The sequence below is a fragment of the Pseudopodoces humilis genome, chromosome 22, assembly GCF_049639895.1.
Source record: "Pseudopodoces humilis isolate 2021_Gansu_Grassland_sample_001 chromosome 22, ASM4963989v1, whole genome shotgun sequence".
Taxonomy (NCBI): Eukaryota; Metazoa; Chordata; class Aves; order Passeriformes; family Paridae; genus Pseudopodoces; species Pseudopodoces humilis.
The window spans coordinates 10,000,560-10,018,805 of NC_142221.1; the positions used below are offsets into that span (position 1 = coordinate 10,000,560).

At 60.6% G+C, this 18,246-nt stretch overlaps 2 protein-coding genes across 3 annotated transcripts; one reads left to right on the forward strand and one right to left on the reverse strand.

The window, feature by feature from the left end:
* Positions 1–730: 730 nt before the first annotated feature.
* On the reverse strand, positions 731–6,616 carry LOC102105445 (ectonucleoside triphosphate diphosphohydrolase 8-like). The gene is made up of 10 exons (XM_088065884.1): positions 6,479–6,616; positions 5,918–6,062; positions 5,190–5,307; positions 4,416–4,566; positions 3,759–3,918; positions 3,003–3,233; positions 2,254–2,514; positions 1,811–1,921; positions 1,402–1,539; positions 731–1,094 (listed from the first exon to the last, which is right to left on the reverse strand). Exons 2-10 carry the CDS (start codon positions 6,041–6,043, stop codon positions 885–887), a joined length of 1,506 nt encoding a protein of 501 aa, XP_087922010.1. The 5' UTR covers positions 6,044–6,062; positions 6,479–6,616; the 3' UTR covers positions 731–884.
* A 2,298-nt stretch (positions 6,617–8,914) lies between these two features.
* Positions 8,915–18,187, forward strand: ENTPD8 (ectonucleoside triphosphate diphosphohydrolase 8). Of its 2 annotated transcripts, none has more exons than XM_088065751.1 (10): positions 8,915–8,996; positions 12,159–12,290; positions 12,685–12,802; positions 13,747–13,897; positions 14,395–14,554; positions 15,076–15,306; positions 15,795–16,055; positions 16,458–16,568; positions 16,722–16,856; positions 17,713–18,187. In XM_088065751.1, the coding sequence occupies exons 2-10, from the start codon at positions 12,171–12,173 to the stop codon at positions 17,902–17,904; spliced, it is 1,479 nt and encodes a 492-aa protein (XP_087921877.1). In that variant the 5' UTR covers positions 8,915–8,996; positions 12,159–12,170; the 3' UTR covers positions 17,905–18,187. The 2 variants fall into 2 exon arrangements, with proteins under 2 accessions (XP_087921877.1, XP_087921878.1); XM_088065752.1 differs by having other exon boundaries at positions 8,939–9,012.
* The last annotated feature ends 59 nt before the right edge of the window (positions 18,188–18,246 follow it).

Genomic DNA, 18,246 nt, shown 5'->3' on the forward strand with positions numbered 1-18,246 from the left:
GCCTGTGGAACACATCCTCCCTGCCCTGCCCCTGCCTCACACCGGGCCTTCTGCAGCTTCCCCTGCTCTCTGCTCCGGCCAGGGCTCCTCTCGCCCCTCCCAGACCCGATCCCTCCCGGCAGGTGGGCACCTGGAACATCCCCGTGATCCCACCATGGCTCTGCCAGGCCCTGGGACAACCAGCCCCTCTCTCCTCCCACTCCCCGTGTTTTCCTAATGCTGCTTTTCCCAGGAAAAGATCAGATTATTCACCAGGATTTCTGAGTGGCACAGCTTGAGACAGGGTCGGCTTTTGGAGCTTTTTGGACTCAGGGGAGAGAAAACGAATCCATGGGAGGTGTCCCTGGAGACTCTGGTGCTGGACCTCAGAGTGGAGCCAACACGGACACGAGGCCTTTTCCCTCTCAGAGGAGGAGTCTCAACTCATCCATCATTTGGCTGCCAGTGGGACTCCCCAGAAATGCAAGGGGGGCCCTGGGAGCTGCCTCAGCCATGTCCCAGCAGTGTTCCCAAGTCACCCCGTGTTGGAAAGGGAGGATGAGCTGTCAGGCAGGGGGCACGGGGTGCAGCTGGGGAGGAGAGGAACCTCATGCAGGACAGGAGTGGGGTGTGCCATTCCCCCCTCACAGGGCTCCCCAGCGCTGAGCCCCTGCCCCGTGTGGCCGAGCCCTCCCTCCTGGAGCATCTCCAACCAGCAGGGCAGGGAAAGGACAACCAGAGAGCACACGGCTGTGAGGAGGCTGTTTTACAGCTGTGCCAGCTCCAGCTCACCAAGCCAGCACTCAGAGCCCCCCAGGACAAGTCTGTGGCCTGTGGGCACACAGGGCTGACTCCTGGCAGCTCCTCGCAGAGGGGTGGCAGCAGGACCGGTGGAGGCAGCGCTGCTACAGCTGCTCATAGCCGGAGGAATTTCTCTGGCAGCGCGTGGCTGTGAGCAGGCAGAAGGTGAGGATGAGCATGATGGCCAGCAGAACTGAGGCTGCTATCCAGCTGCTTCTCGGGAGCTCTGTGACTGCTGCAGGAGGCTCTGAGGGGATCATGTTGGTGAGGTTGAGCATGTAGCCCAGAGTCCAGCCCACGTCTGTGTCAGCAACCTGTGCAGGGAAGAGGGATGGGAAAGGCTGTGAAGTACCAGGCAAACTAGAGAAGAGCCTGCACCCTCAGGTTCTGCTCCACCATTTCGGTGCCCACCTTGGGCTGCAGAGGCCCCAGAAGTGACAAACTGGGGGAGAGCACAAAGGGCCAGATGTCCCAGCAGCTGCATGAGGGCAGCTCCAGAGCTGCCCTGGTACAGGCAGTGGGGCTGTATCCCTGGTATCCCCCATCCCCAGCAGCTCGGGGTGGCCACAAGGCACTTCATGGCACAAGAGGGGCAGCTGGGGGTGCTGGACACGCTCCTACCTGCTGGGTGAAGTGGATGTTGGGCCATGTGGTGGTGTTGAATTTGTAGCCTTGCAGGAGAAGGGTGAGGGTGTAGGAGCTGGCTGTGCAGGCGTCACGGAGCTGGGTCCTGCTCGCCATGGGGAACAACTCCTGCACCTGCACAGGGGGAGAACAGGGGGAGGCTGGACACAGAGCAGTGCTGGATGTGCCCACACTGGGGAACAGCCCCTCAGTGCAGCCAGGAGCAATGACCAGGACAGCAAGGGGACCCTGGCGTTCCAGGGCTGCTCTCCCATCTCTCTCCAGGTACAGAGACCTTGGTGCTCCTGCTGGCTCTCTGCAGCTGAGCACAGCAGAGGATGGGCTGTGGATGAGCATTCAGGCTGCCCAATGCCCAGGTGAAATGCACTCCTGGATAGAATCTCACCTGTTTCCAGCTGCTGCTGCAGATCTGCCTGATGGTGTCATTGACCAGGCTCAGGGACTGCCCTCCTGTCAGGTTCAGAAAGTGAAGGCTGTGATAAAACCCCGAGAAGGCCTGTGGGTGACGAGACCAAAGGTGACAGGTTAGTGAAGCACTCGGGCCACTGATGCCCCCCACCCCTGTGCAGGGGTCCCTGTAAGGCCCCTCTCAGCACTGCAAGGTGGGAAGGAACTTGGGAATGCTGCCCACAGGGACAGGGAATGGTGCTGGGAGAGCAGAGGGCTGGGGCTGCTGGGCATGCAGGTCAGCACCCTCTGTGTCTCCACGTGTCAGGCACAACCCAGCTCCAGGGCTGGCACTGCCCGGACATCTCCTGGAGCAGTTTCCCAGGGGTTACACCCCAAACTCCCATTGTCCCCCCAGGGGCAGGGACAGAGGCTGCTTACAAAGAACTGTCCCCGCACGGGGGGCTGATACACCCCATTGAACCCGCACGGCCGCTCTGCCCCGCAGCTGAAGTTGAAGAGACTCTGGATGGCCGTGCCACACGCGCCTGGCTCCCCTGTCCCTGTCACCGTCAGGACCAGGCCAGGGCTGGCTGAGCTCGGTGCACGCACACAGGGGCTGTCGTACAGCTCTGCCACAGTGAGGTTCTCCCGGTACCCCCGCGGGTAGCAGGGGTGGGAGATCTGGGCACTCGAGCTGGCCTGGAGAGAGACAGAGCCATTAATGGGGCTGCCATGCCACCGAGACCCTTCCCACAGCCCAGCCCAAAGAGCAGCACCTCCACCCCAGGAGGACTGGATGCATCCCAGCCTGGAGCTCCCTGAGCATCCCTGGCTCCCACAGCACTGGGCTCTGGCTCTGGCCCCGACACTTGTGCAGGGACTGTGCTGGGAAACCTCTCTCTGGCCACAGGTGGAGCAAGGGCAAGAGAACGGGGACACCAAAAACCCAACAGATACGGCTGGGCTCGGGAAATGACAAGAAACGCCACTGCACGTCCAGATGTGGGGAGAAGGGAGCCCTGGCTGGCAAGCACCAGCACCTTCCACACAAAGGAGGGAATTCTGGGCTTCCCTAGATAAAATCCAGGCCTCTGCCAATTCCCAACTCCTTGCCCACAGGCACGCCCAAACGTGCTGCAGGAGACGGGCCGTGGGGCTGGGAGATGGCTGAGCAGCCCCCGTGGCACCTGGTGCAGAGCTGCCAGCAGCATCTTCAGGGCCTGGCTCTGCCCGTAGCACAGGTAGCTGTGGCTGTACAGGGAGTAGTTGGTGCCGTAGAGCCGGAAGAACACGGACGTGTTCCTGTCCTGCACAGGGACCCCGGGCTGGAAGGTGATCTGCGTCGAGGCACCGCCAAGGTCCAGAGCTCCCAGAACCTCGGTGTCCTGGGGATGTTCCCATTGCTCTGCAAACGAGAACTGGCCCCACACGCGGCCAGGGTTAGGCTGAGCTGCAGGAGCGCTCACCCACGCTCCCTCCCTCCCTCCCTCCCTCCCTTCCTTCAGGGACTTTGGGCCTCACAAGCCCCAGAGGCACCTTCCACGTGCTCCCCGTTTCACCCCTGCCTGCCCACATCCTCCTCAAGCCACACACACTGCCCCGAGCACTGAGCTGCGGCCTCTTGGCTGCTGCACATCTGCTGGCACCCACATTTCCCTCTGGGCAGGGAAAAAGGAACTCTGTCTCCCGGAGGCCGATCCCGTGTCCCCGGCATCCCAAAATCCACCCGTGCGTCAGCAACCAGAGCACAGGGCCAGGCCGAGCAGGACACAAAGGTGCTGGGAATCACTTCAGTGGGGTAGAATCTGCAGCCCCCGAGCACAGGGGCCCTTGGCTCGGGTGAGCGGTGTCCCAGAGCTCCGCTCTTCCCTCCTGTGCACGTCAGGAAAGCTGCTGGAGCTCGCACAGGGACGCTCTCCGCACTCCCCCGTCCCCAGCTGCACCTTGAGCAGTGTCTCCAGCAGGTAGTTGACAGTGATCCAGCCAAAGGAGCCCTCCTCGCTGCCCGTCAGGATCCGAGCTCCGCGGAAATGCACGGGATACTCCCCGATGGCCTTGGACACCTCGGCCAAGACCTGCTGGGCCTTGGTGCCGTTCTCCTCCCTGCCAGCAAAGGCACCGGCAGCTCAGGTGCTGCAGGCCCCGGCTGGCAGCTCTGGGAGCCGGGCTGGCAGCGAGAGGCGGCCGTGCCCTGCCAAGGAGCTGCTGTGAGACATCTCCCAGCGCTGCCCTGCCTGCGGCCGGCTCCCGCAAACCCCGCATGGCTCAGCCGGGCCCGAGGCCATGTCCCTAAAGATGCCGCCCGCAGCCTGTGCCGCAGCCCTGCAGGAGCTGCTGCCGCTCCGCCTGAGGGGGCTCGTCCCCTCTGGGGCTGCTGCCGGCCCGGGGCTGCACAGGGCCGGGGCCGGGCCCCGGGCACGGCCGGCGGCTCTCCCGGCCAGCCCAGGGCAGCGCAGGCAGGGATGCTCTGCCCGTCCCCACGGCCCCCCAGGGCTGGCAGCGCCCCCGAGCCCCAGCCCCTGTGCCCCGCTGCCAGCCCCGGCTGCGGGCGGCCCCGGAGCGCCGCCAAGGCCGGCAGCTGCCCCTGCCCGTGCCGCTACCTCAGCAGCCGCATGCCGGCCGTGGCCCCCAGGTACGTGGGGGTCTCCCGCTGCTGCTCGGCCGGGACGATCTTCATGGCCTTGTCCAGGCAAGGCTTCAGGCTGGCGCCAGCCCCTGCAGGCTCATCGGCGTAGCTGGAGATGCCGGGTCCTGCCACAGGGAAGCGGCGATGGAGAGAGCCCAGCGGCACCCCGGAGGGACGGCACGCACGGGGACATGTCCACATGTCCACCCCATTCCCCAGCAGCTCCCCTGGGCCACCTCAGACACAGCCCGATGTCCCAGCCAGAGCACCAGCCCTGCTCGGGGCTGCACAGATACCAAAATACCAATTGCTGCCCCGGCACCACCTGAGGGGAGACACCGGATTGCTCAGGGACTTGTGCAGAGCTTTTGGGGGCCCCTGTGGGCACCCAGAGCTGCAGATCATGAAACAAGGTGTGAACAGATGTGGCAAGAAGAGCCAGGAAGCCGAGTCAGGGGAGAAGGAGCAAACTGCACATCCAGCATCCCAAGCTGTGACAGGACAGAACTGGCTGCAGGACCTGAGCTGAGTGGGGACCCGATTCCTCCCCCCATTCTGCACCTCCCGGTGACTGTAGGGCTCCCTCAGGCGCACACTGTTCCCTGACCCTTCCTGTGCTTCCTCACAAGGCAATCTCCCTTCAGCCCAGAGCAGGCTGAGACACTCAGATCAGTGATGGTGCTGGGGGAGCTTGGGACAGTGACCCAGGAGGCTGGGAGAGAGGGAGGACAGATCCTGGCACACTCACCGGACACAGAGCAGGCCTCCACCTGGGAGACAATGCCGGTGCCGTTCTCCTTGTCTGCAGGCCACCGGTAGATGTAGAGGGACGTGTGTGTGGAGCCAGCATCAAACACCAGACCGTACTGGGGAGGCACAGGGACACGGGGTCACAGCTGGCTCAGGGCTGCACCAAGCACCATGGGGGTGTGAGCAGCAGAGGTCTGCACATCCACCCTCCCCTCAGCAGCCCTGCTCCACCTCTACCAGCCCCGCTTTCGCCACTCCAGCGAGTTCCAGCTCAGGAAGGACGCGCAGGTCAGTGGGGTGAGCTGCAGAGCAGTGAGGCATCCAGGCATGGCCCAAAGGGCTCAAGCAGCTCCCAGACCTTCGGCAAATCTCACAAAACCTGACATTTTTTAGCAGAGCAGCAGCAAAAAGCAGTAGGGGAGAGAGGTGTAAACCCAACAGGTGAGTTGGATGTCTGAAAACAGGAAAGAGAGTGCCTGTGGTGGCAGATGGAGCAGCCGTGGGGAGAAGGCTGCACTTATCTCTCCCATCCTCAGCAAGCTGCCAGGACCGTGGTTTGGGGGAGGTTGATCCCAGTGCCACCTCCATGAGGTTAAGTCCTGAAAAGCTGGGCTGGTTTTGGGGACACTTGCAGCTGAGAGGAAGGCAGGGCTAATGGAAGAACTGGAGGCAGGAAGGGGCTGGTGGCATCCCCGGGCTGCCCCCCAGGTCTCACCGGACACCTACTTTGATCCTAGCAGGAAGGACAGCATCCTTTGCCGGGATCAGGACCAGGACAAGGACGGTCACCGTCAGCAGTCCCAGCACGGCCGCCGAAGCCCAGCTCACCGCCCCGAGCAGGCGCTGCGACATCAGTGGGCTTTGGGGAGGTCTGTGGGAAGGGAAGGGTTTGGGAGGGGTCACCGGGGAGGGATTTGGGAGGGTCTCTGGGAGGTTTGCGGGGAGGCGGGGTCTCTGGGAGGAGGGTCTGCAGAGAGGGGCGGCTTTGGGGAGGGGGGTGTGTGGGGAGGGAGGGTCTTTAGGATGAGGGCGTCGGGGGGTGGGGCTGTGGGGCGGGATGGTCTCTGGGAGGATCTACGGGACGGGGAGTCTTTGGGAGGGTGTGTGGGAAGGGATGGTTTCGGGAGGGTCTGCGAGGAGGAAGGGCCTTTGGCCTCCAGCCCCTGCGGGGGTCCCCCCACCCCCTAAGTGACGCCCTGGGACACGAGGTGGGCGGCTGGGGAGAACACGAGCTTGCGTGGTCCCGAGCCGCCGGGAAGGGGCAGGGGAGCTCCGGCCGTTCCGTACCTGTGCCCGGAGCCGAGTCCGTCCCCCGCTGGGGCGGGGATGGGGGCACGGCCCGTTCCCCCTCGGGCCCGTTCCCCCCGGGCCCAGCAGAGCGAACAGAAAGCGAAGCTGAGTCGCTCTCGGACGTCCGGGTCCGGCCCCGGCCGGGGCGGGCTCTGAGCGCTGCTGCGGGCGGAGAGAGCTCGGGGCTGGGGACAGCGGGGCCCGGCCTGCCCGGAGCTCTGCCTGTAACCAAACTGTGCTCTGCCTGTAACCAAACTGTGCTCTGCCTGTACCTCCTGTGCTCTGCCTGTAACCAAACTGTGCTCTGCCTGTAACCAAACTGTGCTCTGCCTGTACCTCCTGTGCTCTGCCTGTAACCAAACTGTGCTCTGCCTGTAACCAAACTGTGCTCTGCCTGTAACCTCCTGTGCTCTGCCTGTAACCAAACTGTGCTCTGCCTGTAACCAAACTGTGCTCTGCCTGTACCTCCTGTGCTCTGCCTGTAACCAAACTGTGCTCTGCCTGTAACCAAACTGTGCTCTGCCTGTAACCAAACTGTGCTCTGCCTGTACCTCCTGTGCTCTGCCTGTAACCAAACTGTGCTCTGCCTGTAACCAAACTGTGCTCTGCCTGTACCTCCTGTGCTCTGCCTGTAACCAAACTGTGCTCTGCCTGTAACCAAACTGTGCTCTGCCTGTAACCAAACTGTGCTCTGCCTGTAACCAAACTGTGCTCTGCCTGTAACCAAACTGTGCTCTGCCTGTACCTCCTGTGCTCTGCCTGTAACCAAACTGTGCTCTGCCTGTAACCAAACTGTGCTCTGCCTGTAACCAAACTGTGCTCTGCCTGTACCTCCTGTGCTCTGCCTGTAACCAAACTGTGCTCTGCCTGTACCTCCTGTGCTCTGCCTGTAACCAAACTGTGCTCTGCCTGTACCTCCTGTGCTCTGCCTGTAACCAAACTGTGCTCTGCCTGTACCTCCTGTGCTCTGCCTGTAACCAAACTGTGCTCTGCCTGTACCTCCTGTGCTCTGCCTGTAACCAAACTGTGCTCTGCCTGTAACCAAACTGTGCTCTGCCTGTACCTCCTGTGCTCTGCCTGTAACCAAACTGTGCTCTGCCTGTAACCAAACTGTGCTCTGCCTGTACCTCCTGTGCTCTGCCTGTAACCAAACTGTGCTCTGCCTGTACCTCCTGTGCTCTGCCTGTAACCAAACTGTGCTCTGCCTGTACCTCCTGTGCTCTGCCTGTACCTCTGCTGATATGCAGATAGAACTATAACTCGCAGAGCAGTTATAAGAGCAGGTATGAATTTATTCAGCGCTGAGGTGCATGGGGATATCTCCTCCAAAGGCATGCACACCTTGGAGACCTTTTTCTCCCTTTTTGTTCTCTACAAATTAAGATTACACAGTACACCTAATACATATTCATTTGCTAACCCTGCCTGTCCCCACTTCCTATTAAAATTAATTCCATGCCTATTTGCAGCTGTGCGCTGCTCCTTGTTGGTCACTCTGGTGGTCTTCTGGGGTCTTTGGGGCTGAACTCAGCAATTTGCCTTCAGCTGAACTTTTAACCTTGTCTCTTCGCACATGCTCCTTTCAGTTATTTTGAGCCCCCTCTTTCCATTTCTTCCGGCTTAGGGGTCCAAAAGAATCCAAGGAACCCCCTCATCCTATGGTGCATTTATCTTTGCATCCTGTTTACCTATTCCAGCTCCTTATCTCATGCTGCAGTCTTTATTCTCTTCCTCCTATTATGGGAGCAGTCAGCATTTCACACGGGTTCTGTAGCCCCTTCTTTTACTCAAGGCAATTCTTATAAATGATACCTAATTCTTATTTTCTCTGTTTCATTGCCTGCTCCCTGCCTGCTCCCTGCCTGCCCTGTCCCAAAGCCACGGGACTCTGGCCATGGGCAGATGCTCTCCATGGGGACAGACAGGACCCTGGCAGTGGGGGTGGCTCCCTAACCGTGGGGACCTGCTGTGGGGACAGCTCCTCACCTTCCAGATCCTTCCCGTTTCTGTCCCGAGCCCCGCTGCCAGCCTGGCTGTGCCTGCAGCAGGACCGTGGGGGTCCTGCAGAGCCGGGTGACAGCAGGGTGACAGCACGGTGACAGCAGGGTGACAGGGCAGGCTCGGCCCCTCACGGTGTTCGTGCCTCAGGTCTGGCAGGGCTGTCTGGGGCTGCCGGGGCTCAGCTGCTGCCTTATCCCGGCTCGCAGGCTCCGGGGGCAGGGGCTGCCCGCGGTCTGTCCCCTCGCTGATCTCCGCGGGCAGCGCAGCTCCCGGGCCGGGCCGTGCCGCTCCTCCAGCAGCGAAGTGGTTAATCCCGGGTGCTCTTTCCAGCCCGGCTTTCCAGCCCCAGCCCTGCTGCCTCCCGGACAAGCGCTCCCCTGGGCAGGTTGCTGGGCCGGGGCCAAGGGGAGGTCCGGCCCGGAGGGACAGCCTTTGTCCCAGGAGCGGGCTCCGGGCTCCAGGTGCGCGCTGGGACCGGGCACGGCGGGGCCGGAGCGGGGCCGGAGCCGACGGGGTGAGCCGGGAACGGGGTGAGCCGGGAACGGGGGAGCCGGGAACGGGGGGAGCTGGGAATGGGACCCCTCGGTGGAGCCGGGACCCCTCGGTGGAGCTGGGCTGGCTGCGGGCCCCGGGCAGCAGAGAGGGCGGTGCTGGGGGAAACACGCTCCGTGGGCTGGAGGGGCAGGACGAGAGGTCTGGGGCGGCCGCTGGAGGTGCCCGGGTGGGTGCAAGGGGCAGAGGGGCACGGAGGGGACAGGGACCGGGCGTGGAGGACACTGCCAAGCCCCAGCGCTGGTGGGAGGTGGGATGCAGGGAACTGCTCCACCTGGCAAGGATGCTCCTGGCATCCACAGTCACCCTCTCAGAACCTTCAGAGCTGTCAGGAAAATTAATCCACAAACACCAGAGGTTTATGTCCAAAAAGGAGACAGAGAGGAGTCCTTTTACTTTATTCAAATAAAGGGAGAGGCCATGGGGCATTCCCCTGGGGTCTCTCAAATTTTTGGAGGGCGCAGCCTCCTTTTTATCCTAATTCCCGGCCGCTTGTCCCTTCTCTCTTTCCCCACTGGCTGAGGTACTTGAGAGGTACAGAGTTCCCCGAACACCTGATACCTGGGATATCCCCCAATGCATAATCCCTTCTTAATTCTTAGCTCTTGCGGAATTTGTGGTGCTTCCTCAGTGCCTCTTTCATCCTTCAGTGGAATCCATCCCATTGTTTCTGTTATCTCTCAGTGTTAGTTTCATCTTATCAGCAGCCCCACAGCTTGTTTGTAAAGACAAACTTGTCATCCCTCTCAGAGCCCTTTTGGTTTCAAATCCCAAACGTGCCCAGTGTGAAGTCAGTTCCCCATTGTTCAGCAACAGGAAGTTTGGATCCAGCAGTGGCTCTGAGCCTTTTGCCCCCATTTTTGAATCCCTGCTCCTTGTGCACGGGGGATGCTGCGAGTGAGGGATGTCCCACAGGTGTTTGTCAAGCCCTTTGTCATAGCCAGCCCTACAAACAAGTGCAGCCCTGGTGCAGCTGCTGGGCACAGCTGGGAAGTTCACACACCTGGAAATGGGCAGGGACTGTGCAGTGCTTCCTCTGCAGCTCTGGAGGCATCAGCACCACCCTCCTGCCCTGCTGCTCCCTGTCCTGCACGGGTGCTAGCAGGTACTGGAGCTGGCCAGTCCCGGGGTGCCACAGGAAGCCTGGGCAGATCAATCAGCTTCTCACACTGTTTCCCACCCACTGGGTCCTTTCCTGTGCCCTCTTCTCCTGCCTGGAAGAGCTGGCTCTCTGCTGCCTTTGGATGTTACCTCCTGTCCTGCCAAAACTGGAAGTAGTCCCTACCAGAGCAGGAGGAGCCCGTTTCCCACCCTCTCCTGCATGCAGGATGGTGCAATTGATCACCAAGAAGTGTCCTTCCATTTCACAGGGCCTGCGACAGAATTTTCCAGGATGTAGGCTGGGCTGAGGACTTTTGCCATTGCTTTGTTTGTTACCTGGAGCAGATGAATCACATCCCAATGGCACAGTTATATCAGGGCAAACCCCAGCAGGGCTGGCAGGACTGCAGATAGAGCTGGGGACATGGCTGAGCAGTTATCTTGGTGGTGCTGTGTTAACGATTGGAGTCTGAGATTGCTTGGAATTGACGACTTTAATGTCTCAGAGAGGTCCTTAATGATTCCCTGTTTGTACAACAAGGAATTATCAGCTGATTCCATACGATCTCTTCTGGCAATAGCCACTGTAGAAAGAGGGCTCCTGGCTATGGGACAAGGTCTGACAAGGGATTTCGGTGGCCCCATGTCCCATGACATGGGCCCGAAGAACAGCTGCTGTTCTTTGTTGTGCATCTCATGCCGTGCAGGAGATTGGTGACCCTTGTTCACTGCCAGAGATGCTGACTCCAAAGCAGGAATCAGCATCTCCTTTGACCTTTGCCAAAGGTCTTTCCTCTGCACCGACCTGGGAAAAAGGCAAGGGAATTTCTCAGGGATTTTATGCACACACAGGAGAATTGTGTAGCCAAGTGACAGCTCCAGCTTCCACCCAAAGCACTGCTGGGGTCAAACCACAGCTCTGGTGCCCAAGGCACTCAGGCCATCTGCAGTTTTCAGCTGGGCTGTGAAGCGAGGTCAGCCTGGCTCCCAGCAGGTATCCTGCCTGTGTGGCTCATGGCACTGGGCAGGGCAGGAGGAGGAGGAGGAGGAGGAGGAGGAAGAGTTGTGCATTTCAAAAGGCACATCTGGACCAGCTGTGGGGTGCTGAGCACGTGGATGTCTCAACTGCCCTGTGCTGAGGCTGTCATGGAGAACCAGACTCTTTGCTTTGCTGCAGTTTCTTAGGGGTGTCTGGGGGCTGTTTCTGCTGGGAGCTGAGCTCTGGACAGACAGGTGGGAAGTGCTCCAGTCCCCAAGGGCAATCGCTGTGGTCGTTCCTGGCTATGGGCTGTGTGCCCAGATCAGCAGGCGCTTCCTGCCTCTGCCCTCCTGCCTGCCCTTGGGGCTGCAGGAGAGGTGTGGGGATCACAGCAGCCATGGAATCTGTCCCTGCACATGTCTTACATGCTGTGGTATCAGCAAGAACTGCTCAGGCAGGAGACCCACAGCTGGAGATGCCGTTTCCCTGCCTGGAGCAGAGAGGACCCTCTCAGGGACAGTCTGGGCTTGCTGGGTGACAGATGTGACCTGGTCCCAGGTGTTGTGGGAGGGGTTTTGAGGTGGCAGCATGTGGGTGCTGGAGGGATGTGGCTCTCAGGGGATGGTCACGCTGGTACCCTGCCAGGCCACAGTCCTGCTCCCAGCTTGGAGCTCCAGCTAGCCACGGCCAGGCTTCCCCCACTGGTGCTGCTGGGAAGGAAGATGCTGACTTGCCAGGCAGGGAACAGCTTGAGCAGGGCAGTGGGCTGGGGTCCAGGCACACAGGGACATGAGGGGCTGCAGGTGAGAAGGCAGGGCTGGAGAAGCTGTGCTGAAAATCCTTCAAGGAGGGAGTGCTCGGAATGGAAGGGCAGCCCTGAGGCTGCCAGTTGCCCTACTGGAACGGCTCCAGAGGAGCCCATGGATATTATCCTGTTCCATGCCAAGAGCAGCCATGCACCAGGGAATGGCTTCATCCTCGGGAAGGGGAACATCCCATATCCATCCACGAGGAGTGAGCTGGGGGCTGGGGCTGTCCTTGCAGGTTGGAGCAGGAATGGGCTCCAAAGCCAAGGCCATTGCCGGTCTCCTGGCAGCCACCTGTGTCTGCAGTGTCATCGCCCTCATTCTGAGCGTCGTGAATGTCAAGGATGTGCTTCTTCCCCCCAGCACCAAGGTAGGCTCCTCAGGAGGAGCACAGTTCTCACTTGGCTGCTGCCTTCCTGGTGGGTGTTGGATTCTGCCCGGGTTTCAGGCAGGCTGTGCTGTTTGTCACCAACATGGGGACAAAGCCCTGCACAGACTGGGGTGGGTCTGGCTCAATTTGGTCACTGTGCCTGGCCTCACAGCACTTTCATTCCAAAGCACTGCCAGCTCCAGGGGCTTGGGATGGATCCTTGTCCCCAGCACAGCTGGAGACTGCAATGCCACCAGACTTTTTCTGTCCTGGTCTTGTTTGGCCACTCGAGGCTGCCCTGCCTACCAGGAGCTCTGCTGGTTGTCCTGGAGCTTCTCTCTCTCTGCAGCAGGTGATGCTGCACCCCTGACCCCGTGTCCCTGTGCCTCCCCAGTACGGTCTGGTGTTTGATGCTGGCTCCACACACACGTCCCTCTACATCTACCGGTGGCCTGCAGACAAGGAGAACGGCACCGGCATTGTCTCCCAGGTGGAGGCCTGCTCTGTGTCCGGTGAGTGTGCCAGGATCTGTCCTCCCTCTGCGTGCCCAGCTCACCTGGGGGTGGCCAGCCTTGCTGCTGCCTTGCGTGGCTGTTCCACACACCAAAGCTGATTCATGCCAGCTGTGATAAATGCTAATTTATATTTTGGGCAGTTCTAAGTATCCACAGGGACGTTTATTCCTATTGCAAAACTGCTGTCAGGCTTTGGCACAAGGACAAGTCTCTCTGGAAGAAATGCCCAGGCTAGAGGGCAGATCTAGGATCACATAAATGGTACATGGAGCTGGGCTGGGGCTAGCAAAGACCACCAGGCCAGGGCAGAGGTGCCTGGGCAGGGGGCAAGAGGGCTCAGAGTTCACCTTGCCCTCATGTCCCGCTGGGCAGCGCTGGCTTGGCTGTTACTGGTTAACAGCAAAGGTCTGGCTGAGGGCAAAGTGTAACACAAGGGGTGCCTGGGTTTAGCTCCCGGGAAGATAAGGAGTGAGATTTCCACCCCAGAGCCTGTTCCTACACCCTGCAGGACCATGCTGGGTTCTCAGATCCAGTGCCAGCCTCTAAAAATAGGGAGGCTGTGCAAGGGCACCTCTGTGTGCCTATCAGCTCCACGTGCCATTGCTGCAGGGTGCAGAGACCCAGCCCCTTCCTCGGGGAAAGGGGAATAGCTGTGTTTGTCCCCAGGTCCTGCGGGACTGACTGGCCGTGCCCAGCACTCGGGCTGGCCAGGAGCAGCCGTGAGCTCAGCATCCGCAGGGCGTGTGGCCATGGCACAGCTGCTGTCCCCAGGCAGGACAGCTCCCAGCACGGCTCAGGGCTGACCTGGCAAGCCTGGGACTAGCCGGGGCAAGCAACGAAAGAGCCCTGAGGGAATGGGGTGGACATGTGGACATGTCCCCGTGCGTGCCGTCCCTCCGGGGTGCCGCTGGGCTCTCTCCATCGCCGCTTCCCTGTGGCAGGACCCGGCATCTCCAGCTACGCCGATGAGCCTGCAGGGGCTGGCGCCAGCCTGAAGCCTTGCCTGGACAAGGCCATGAAGATCGTCCCGGCCGAGCAGCAGCGGGAGACCCCCACGTACCTGGGGGCCACGGCCGGCATGCGGCTGCTGAGGTAGCGGCACGGGCAGGGGCAGCTGCCGGCCTTGGCGGCGCTCCGGGGCCGCCCGCAGCCGGGGCTGGCAGCGGGGCACAGGGGCTGGGGCTCGGGGGCGCTGCCAGCCCTGGGGGGCCGTGGGGACGGGCAGAGCATCCCTGCCTGCGCTGCCCTGGGCTGGCCGGGAGAGCCGCCGGCCGTGCCCGGGGCCCGGCCCCGGCCCTGTGCAGCCCCGGGCCGGCAGCAGCCCCAGAGGGGACGAGCCCCCTCAGGCGGAGCGGCAGCAGCTCCTGCAGGGCTGCGGCACAGGCTGCGGGCGGCATCTTTAGGGACATGGCCTCGGGCCCGGCTGAGCCATGCGGGGTTTGCGGGAGCCGGCCGCAGGCAGGGCAGCGCTGGGAGATGTCTCACAGCAGCTCCTTGGCAGGGCACGGCCGCCTCTCGCTGCCAGCCCGGCTCCCAGAGCTGCCAGCCGGGGCCTGCAGCACCTGAGCTGCCGGTGCCTTTGCTGGCAGGGAGGAGAACGGCACCAAGGCCCAGCAGGTGTTGGCCGAGGTGTCCAAGGCCATCGGGGAGTATCCCGTGCATTTCCGCGGAGCTCGGATCCTGACGGGCAGCGAGGAGGGCTCCTTTGGCTGGATCACTGTCAACTACCTGCTGGAGACACTGCTCAAGGTGCAGCTGGGGACGGGGGAGTGCGGAGAGCGTCCCTGTGCGAGCTCCAGCAGCTTTCCTGACGTGCACAGGAGGGAAGAGCGGAGCTCTGGGACACCGCTCACCCGAGCCAAGGGCCCCTGTGCTCGGGGGCTGCAGATTCTACCCCACTGAAGTGATTCCCAGCACCTTTGTGTCCTGCTCGGCCTGGCCCTGTGCTCTGGTTGCTGACACACGGGTGGATTTTGGGATGCCGGGGACACGGGATCGGCCTCCGGGAGACAGAGTTCCTTTTTCCCTGCCCAGAGGGAAATGTGGGTGCCAGCAGATGTGCAGCAGCCAAGAGGCCGCAGCTCAGTGCTCGGGGCAGTGTGTGTGGCTTGAGGAGGATGTGGGCAGGCAGGGGTGAAACGGGGAGCACGTGGAAGGTGCCTCTGGGGCTTGTGAGGCCCAAAGTCCCTGAAGGAAGGGAGGGAGGGAGGGAGGGAGCGTGGGTGAGCGCTCCTGCAGCTCAGCCTAACCCTGGCCGCGTGTGGGGCCAGTTCTCGTTTGCAGAGCAATGGGAACATCCCCAGGACACCGAGGTTCTGGGAGCTCTGGACCTTGGCGGTGCCTCGACGCAGATCACCTTCCAGCCCGGGGTCCCTGTGCAGGACAGGAACACGTCCGTGTTCTTCCGGCTCTACGGCACCAACTACTCCCTGTACAGCCACAGCTACCTGTGCTACGGGCAGAGCCAGGCCCTGAAGATGCTGCTGGCAGCTCTGCACCAGGTGCCACGGGGGCTGCTCAGCCATCTCCCAGCCCCACGGCCCGTCTCCTGCAGCACGTTTGGGCGTGCCTGTGGGCAAGGAGTTGGGAATTGGCAGAGGCCTGGATTTTATCTAGGGAAGCCCAGAATTCCCTCCTTTGTGTGGAAGGTGCTGGTGCTTGCCAGCCAGGGCTCCCTTCTCCCCACATCTGGACGTGCAGTGGCGTTTCTTGTCATTTCCCGAGCCCAGCCGTATCTGTTGGGTTTTTGGTGTCCCCGTTCTCTTGCCCTTGCTCCACCTGTGGCCAGAGAGAGGTTTCCCAGCACAGTCCCTGCACAAGTGTCGGGGCCAGAGCCAGAGCCCAGTGCTGTGGGAGCCAGGGATGCTCAGGGAGCTCCAGGCTGGGATGCATCCAGTCCTCCTGGGGTGGAGGTGCTGCTCTTTGGGCTGGGCTGTGGGAAGGGTCTCGGTGGCATGGCAGCCCCATTAATGGCTCTGTCTCTCTCCAGGCCAGCTCGAGTGCCCAGATCTCCCACCCCTGCTACCCGCGGGGGTACCGGGAGAACCTCACTGTGGCAGAGCTGTACGACAGCCCCTGTGTGCGTGCACCGAGCTCAGCCAGCCCTGGCCTGGTCCTGACGGTGACAGGGACAGGGGAGCCAGGCGCGTGTGGCACGGCCATCCAGAGTCTCTTCAACTTCAGCTGCGGGGCAGAGCGGCCGTGCGGGTTCAATGGGGTGTATCAGCCCCCCGTGCGGGGACAGTTCTTTGTAAGCAGCCTCTGTCCCTGCCCCTGGGGGTGAAGGCAGAGACCGGGAGTCTCCTCTGCCACTGATTGTGGAAAGGGGTGGGGACAGAGGGATCCTCAGAGCGGGTCCTATCTGCAAACCTTTCTTGTTATCGGAGGTGGCTTCTGCCTCCTGCTTGTCCCGGCCTTCCCTGAGGGAAATGGGCAGACCTTGTCTGAGGGGACATGTCTGATGTAGCTCAGAGTGCAATGCAGCCTCACAGCTGTCAGCCAGCTCTGACACTTTCTGGTTGGCCATCAAGGAGGTGCCAGATGCAGAACCCTGGGAATTACTTGGGACTCTCTCCTCAGGCAAGAGGGGCCCTGGGTCTTTTCTCAGGTGATGAAGGAATTGTGGTTTTCACCATGTCCCCTTGCCCTCCAGGCTTTTGCTGGGTTCTACTACACCTTCCACTTCCTGAACCTGACCCGCCAGCAGTCTCTGAGTGAGGTCAACACCACAGTCCAGTCCTTCTGCAGGAGGAACTGGACAGAGGTGAGAGCCCTGTGATGGGCAGCCAGGAACCTCGTGCTTATCCTGTCCCAAATCTCTGCCCTTGGAGCACAAGCCCTGCTGTTCTTGGGCCAGGGAGGGGTTCTGAGCATCTCTTTGGTTCCCTGTTACACTGCGTCCCTGCTGGCCCCACAGCTGGTGCAGAGCTTCCCACAGGATTTGAAGCACCTGCACACCTACTGCTCCATGGCCATTTACATCCTGACACTGCTGCTCGATGGCTACAAGTTCAACGAGCACACCTGGAGCAACATCCACTTCAGCAAGCAGGTAAACACCTGTGGGCAGCAGGAGGGGATGGACATGTTCAGGAGGAGCATGTCTGGAACCATCCGTGCCAGAACTGTGTCCCTGTTTCATGGCTGCTCCCCAGGGATCCCAGGAGAGTTTTGCTCTCTCTCAGTCACCTCCAAACCTGTGGCCCAGCTCATTTCTCACTTTCCCTGCTGTGAATGTAACTGATTTTAAGGGGGTCAGGGAAAAGCAGAGCAGGATTTGGCCGCTTTGGTCTCTGATGCTGTTATCAGAGTGAGAGGTGATGGTGACCCCATGGCTACTTTGAACCAGAGTATGGCCTGGCCAGAATATTTCCAGGATGAGAGGAGACAGCCTCAAGTCTAGGGGAAGCTTAGTTAGGTACTAGGGATGGTTTTTTTTCATGGAAAGGGTCAGGCTTGGGAGCAGGCTGCCCTGGGAAGTGGTGGAGTCACCATCCCAGAAAGTGTCCATACAACATATGGATGTGGCACTTGAGGACATGGCTTAGTGATAAACATGGTGGTGGTGCTGGGCTGGTGGCTGGACTCGATGGTCTGAAAGGTCTTTTCTGAGCTCACTGATTCTGCAGTGAAATTAGGATTATGGGAATGGAGGAAAGGCCAGATCTGAAATCATGTGCAGGTCACAGAGGCACACCTGGATCACAGCAGCCAGCCATGTTCAGCTGTCCCCTAGCCCTGGGGGATGGGGACAGGAAAGCTTTTTGTGCAGCTGCTGCTGGCAAGATCAGGTTCAGCACAGCCTGTGAAACGGCAGCTCATGGGAGAGGTGCCCCTCAGCCCCTCACACCAAGCTGCTGGTGCCTGGGAGAGGGGCTTTGGATGATGCCCTGTGCTGTTCCCCTCAGGCAGCAAACACTGACATCGGCTGGACACTGGGCTTCATGCTGAACTTCACCAACATGATCCCTGCCGAGGCTCTGCAGCACGTCAAGGGCCACCAGCCCGGCCTGTGGGCAGGGGCTGTCTCCTTCCTCGTGCTGGCCATCCTGGCAGGCCTGGTGGCTGTTTTCCTACAATGCTTCTGGAAAACAAAGTAGCTCCCAACCTCCTGACTACAGGCATCCTGCCCACTAAACCAGGGAATTGGTGCAGAAGAGGTGGAAAGTGAAGAATGAAGGCATTAGACCCATCTCCATTGCTCAGGACATCTGACTGGGTCATCTCTGTGAATGTGGAAGATGACAAAGGTGTATTGATCTCTCTCCAAGAGGAAGAAGACTCCTTTAATCTGACTGCCAAAAGCTGATTGAGACTTGTTGGCTGGATGAAGCCAGAAAAACTCAAACTAGAAATAAAATCATATAAAATTTGTTTTTCAAATATGAATGTCACTGCTCAGCCTAGCACAGTTTCCTTGGCATTCCCAGTCCTGCTGGGCT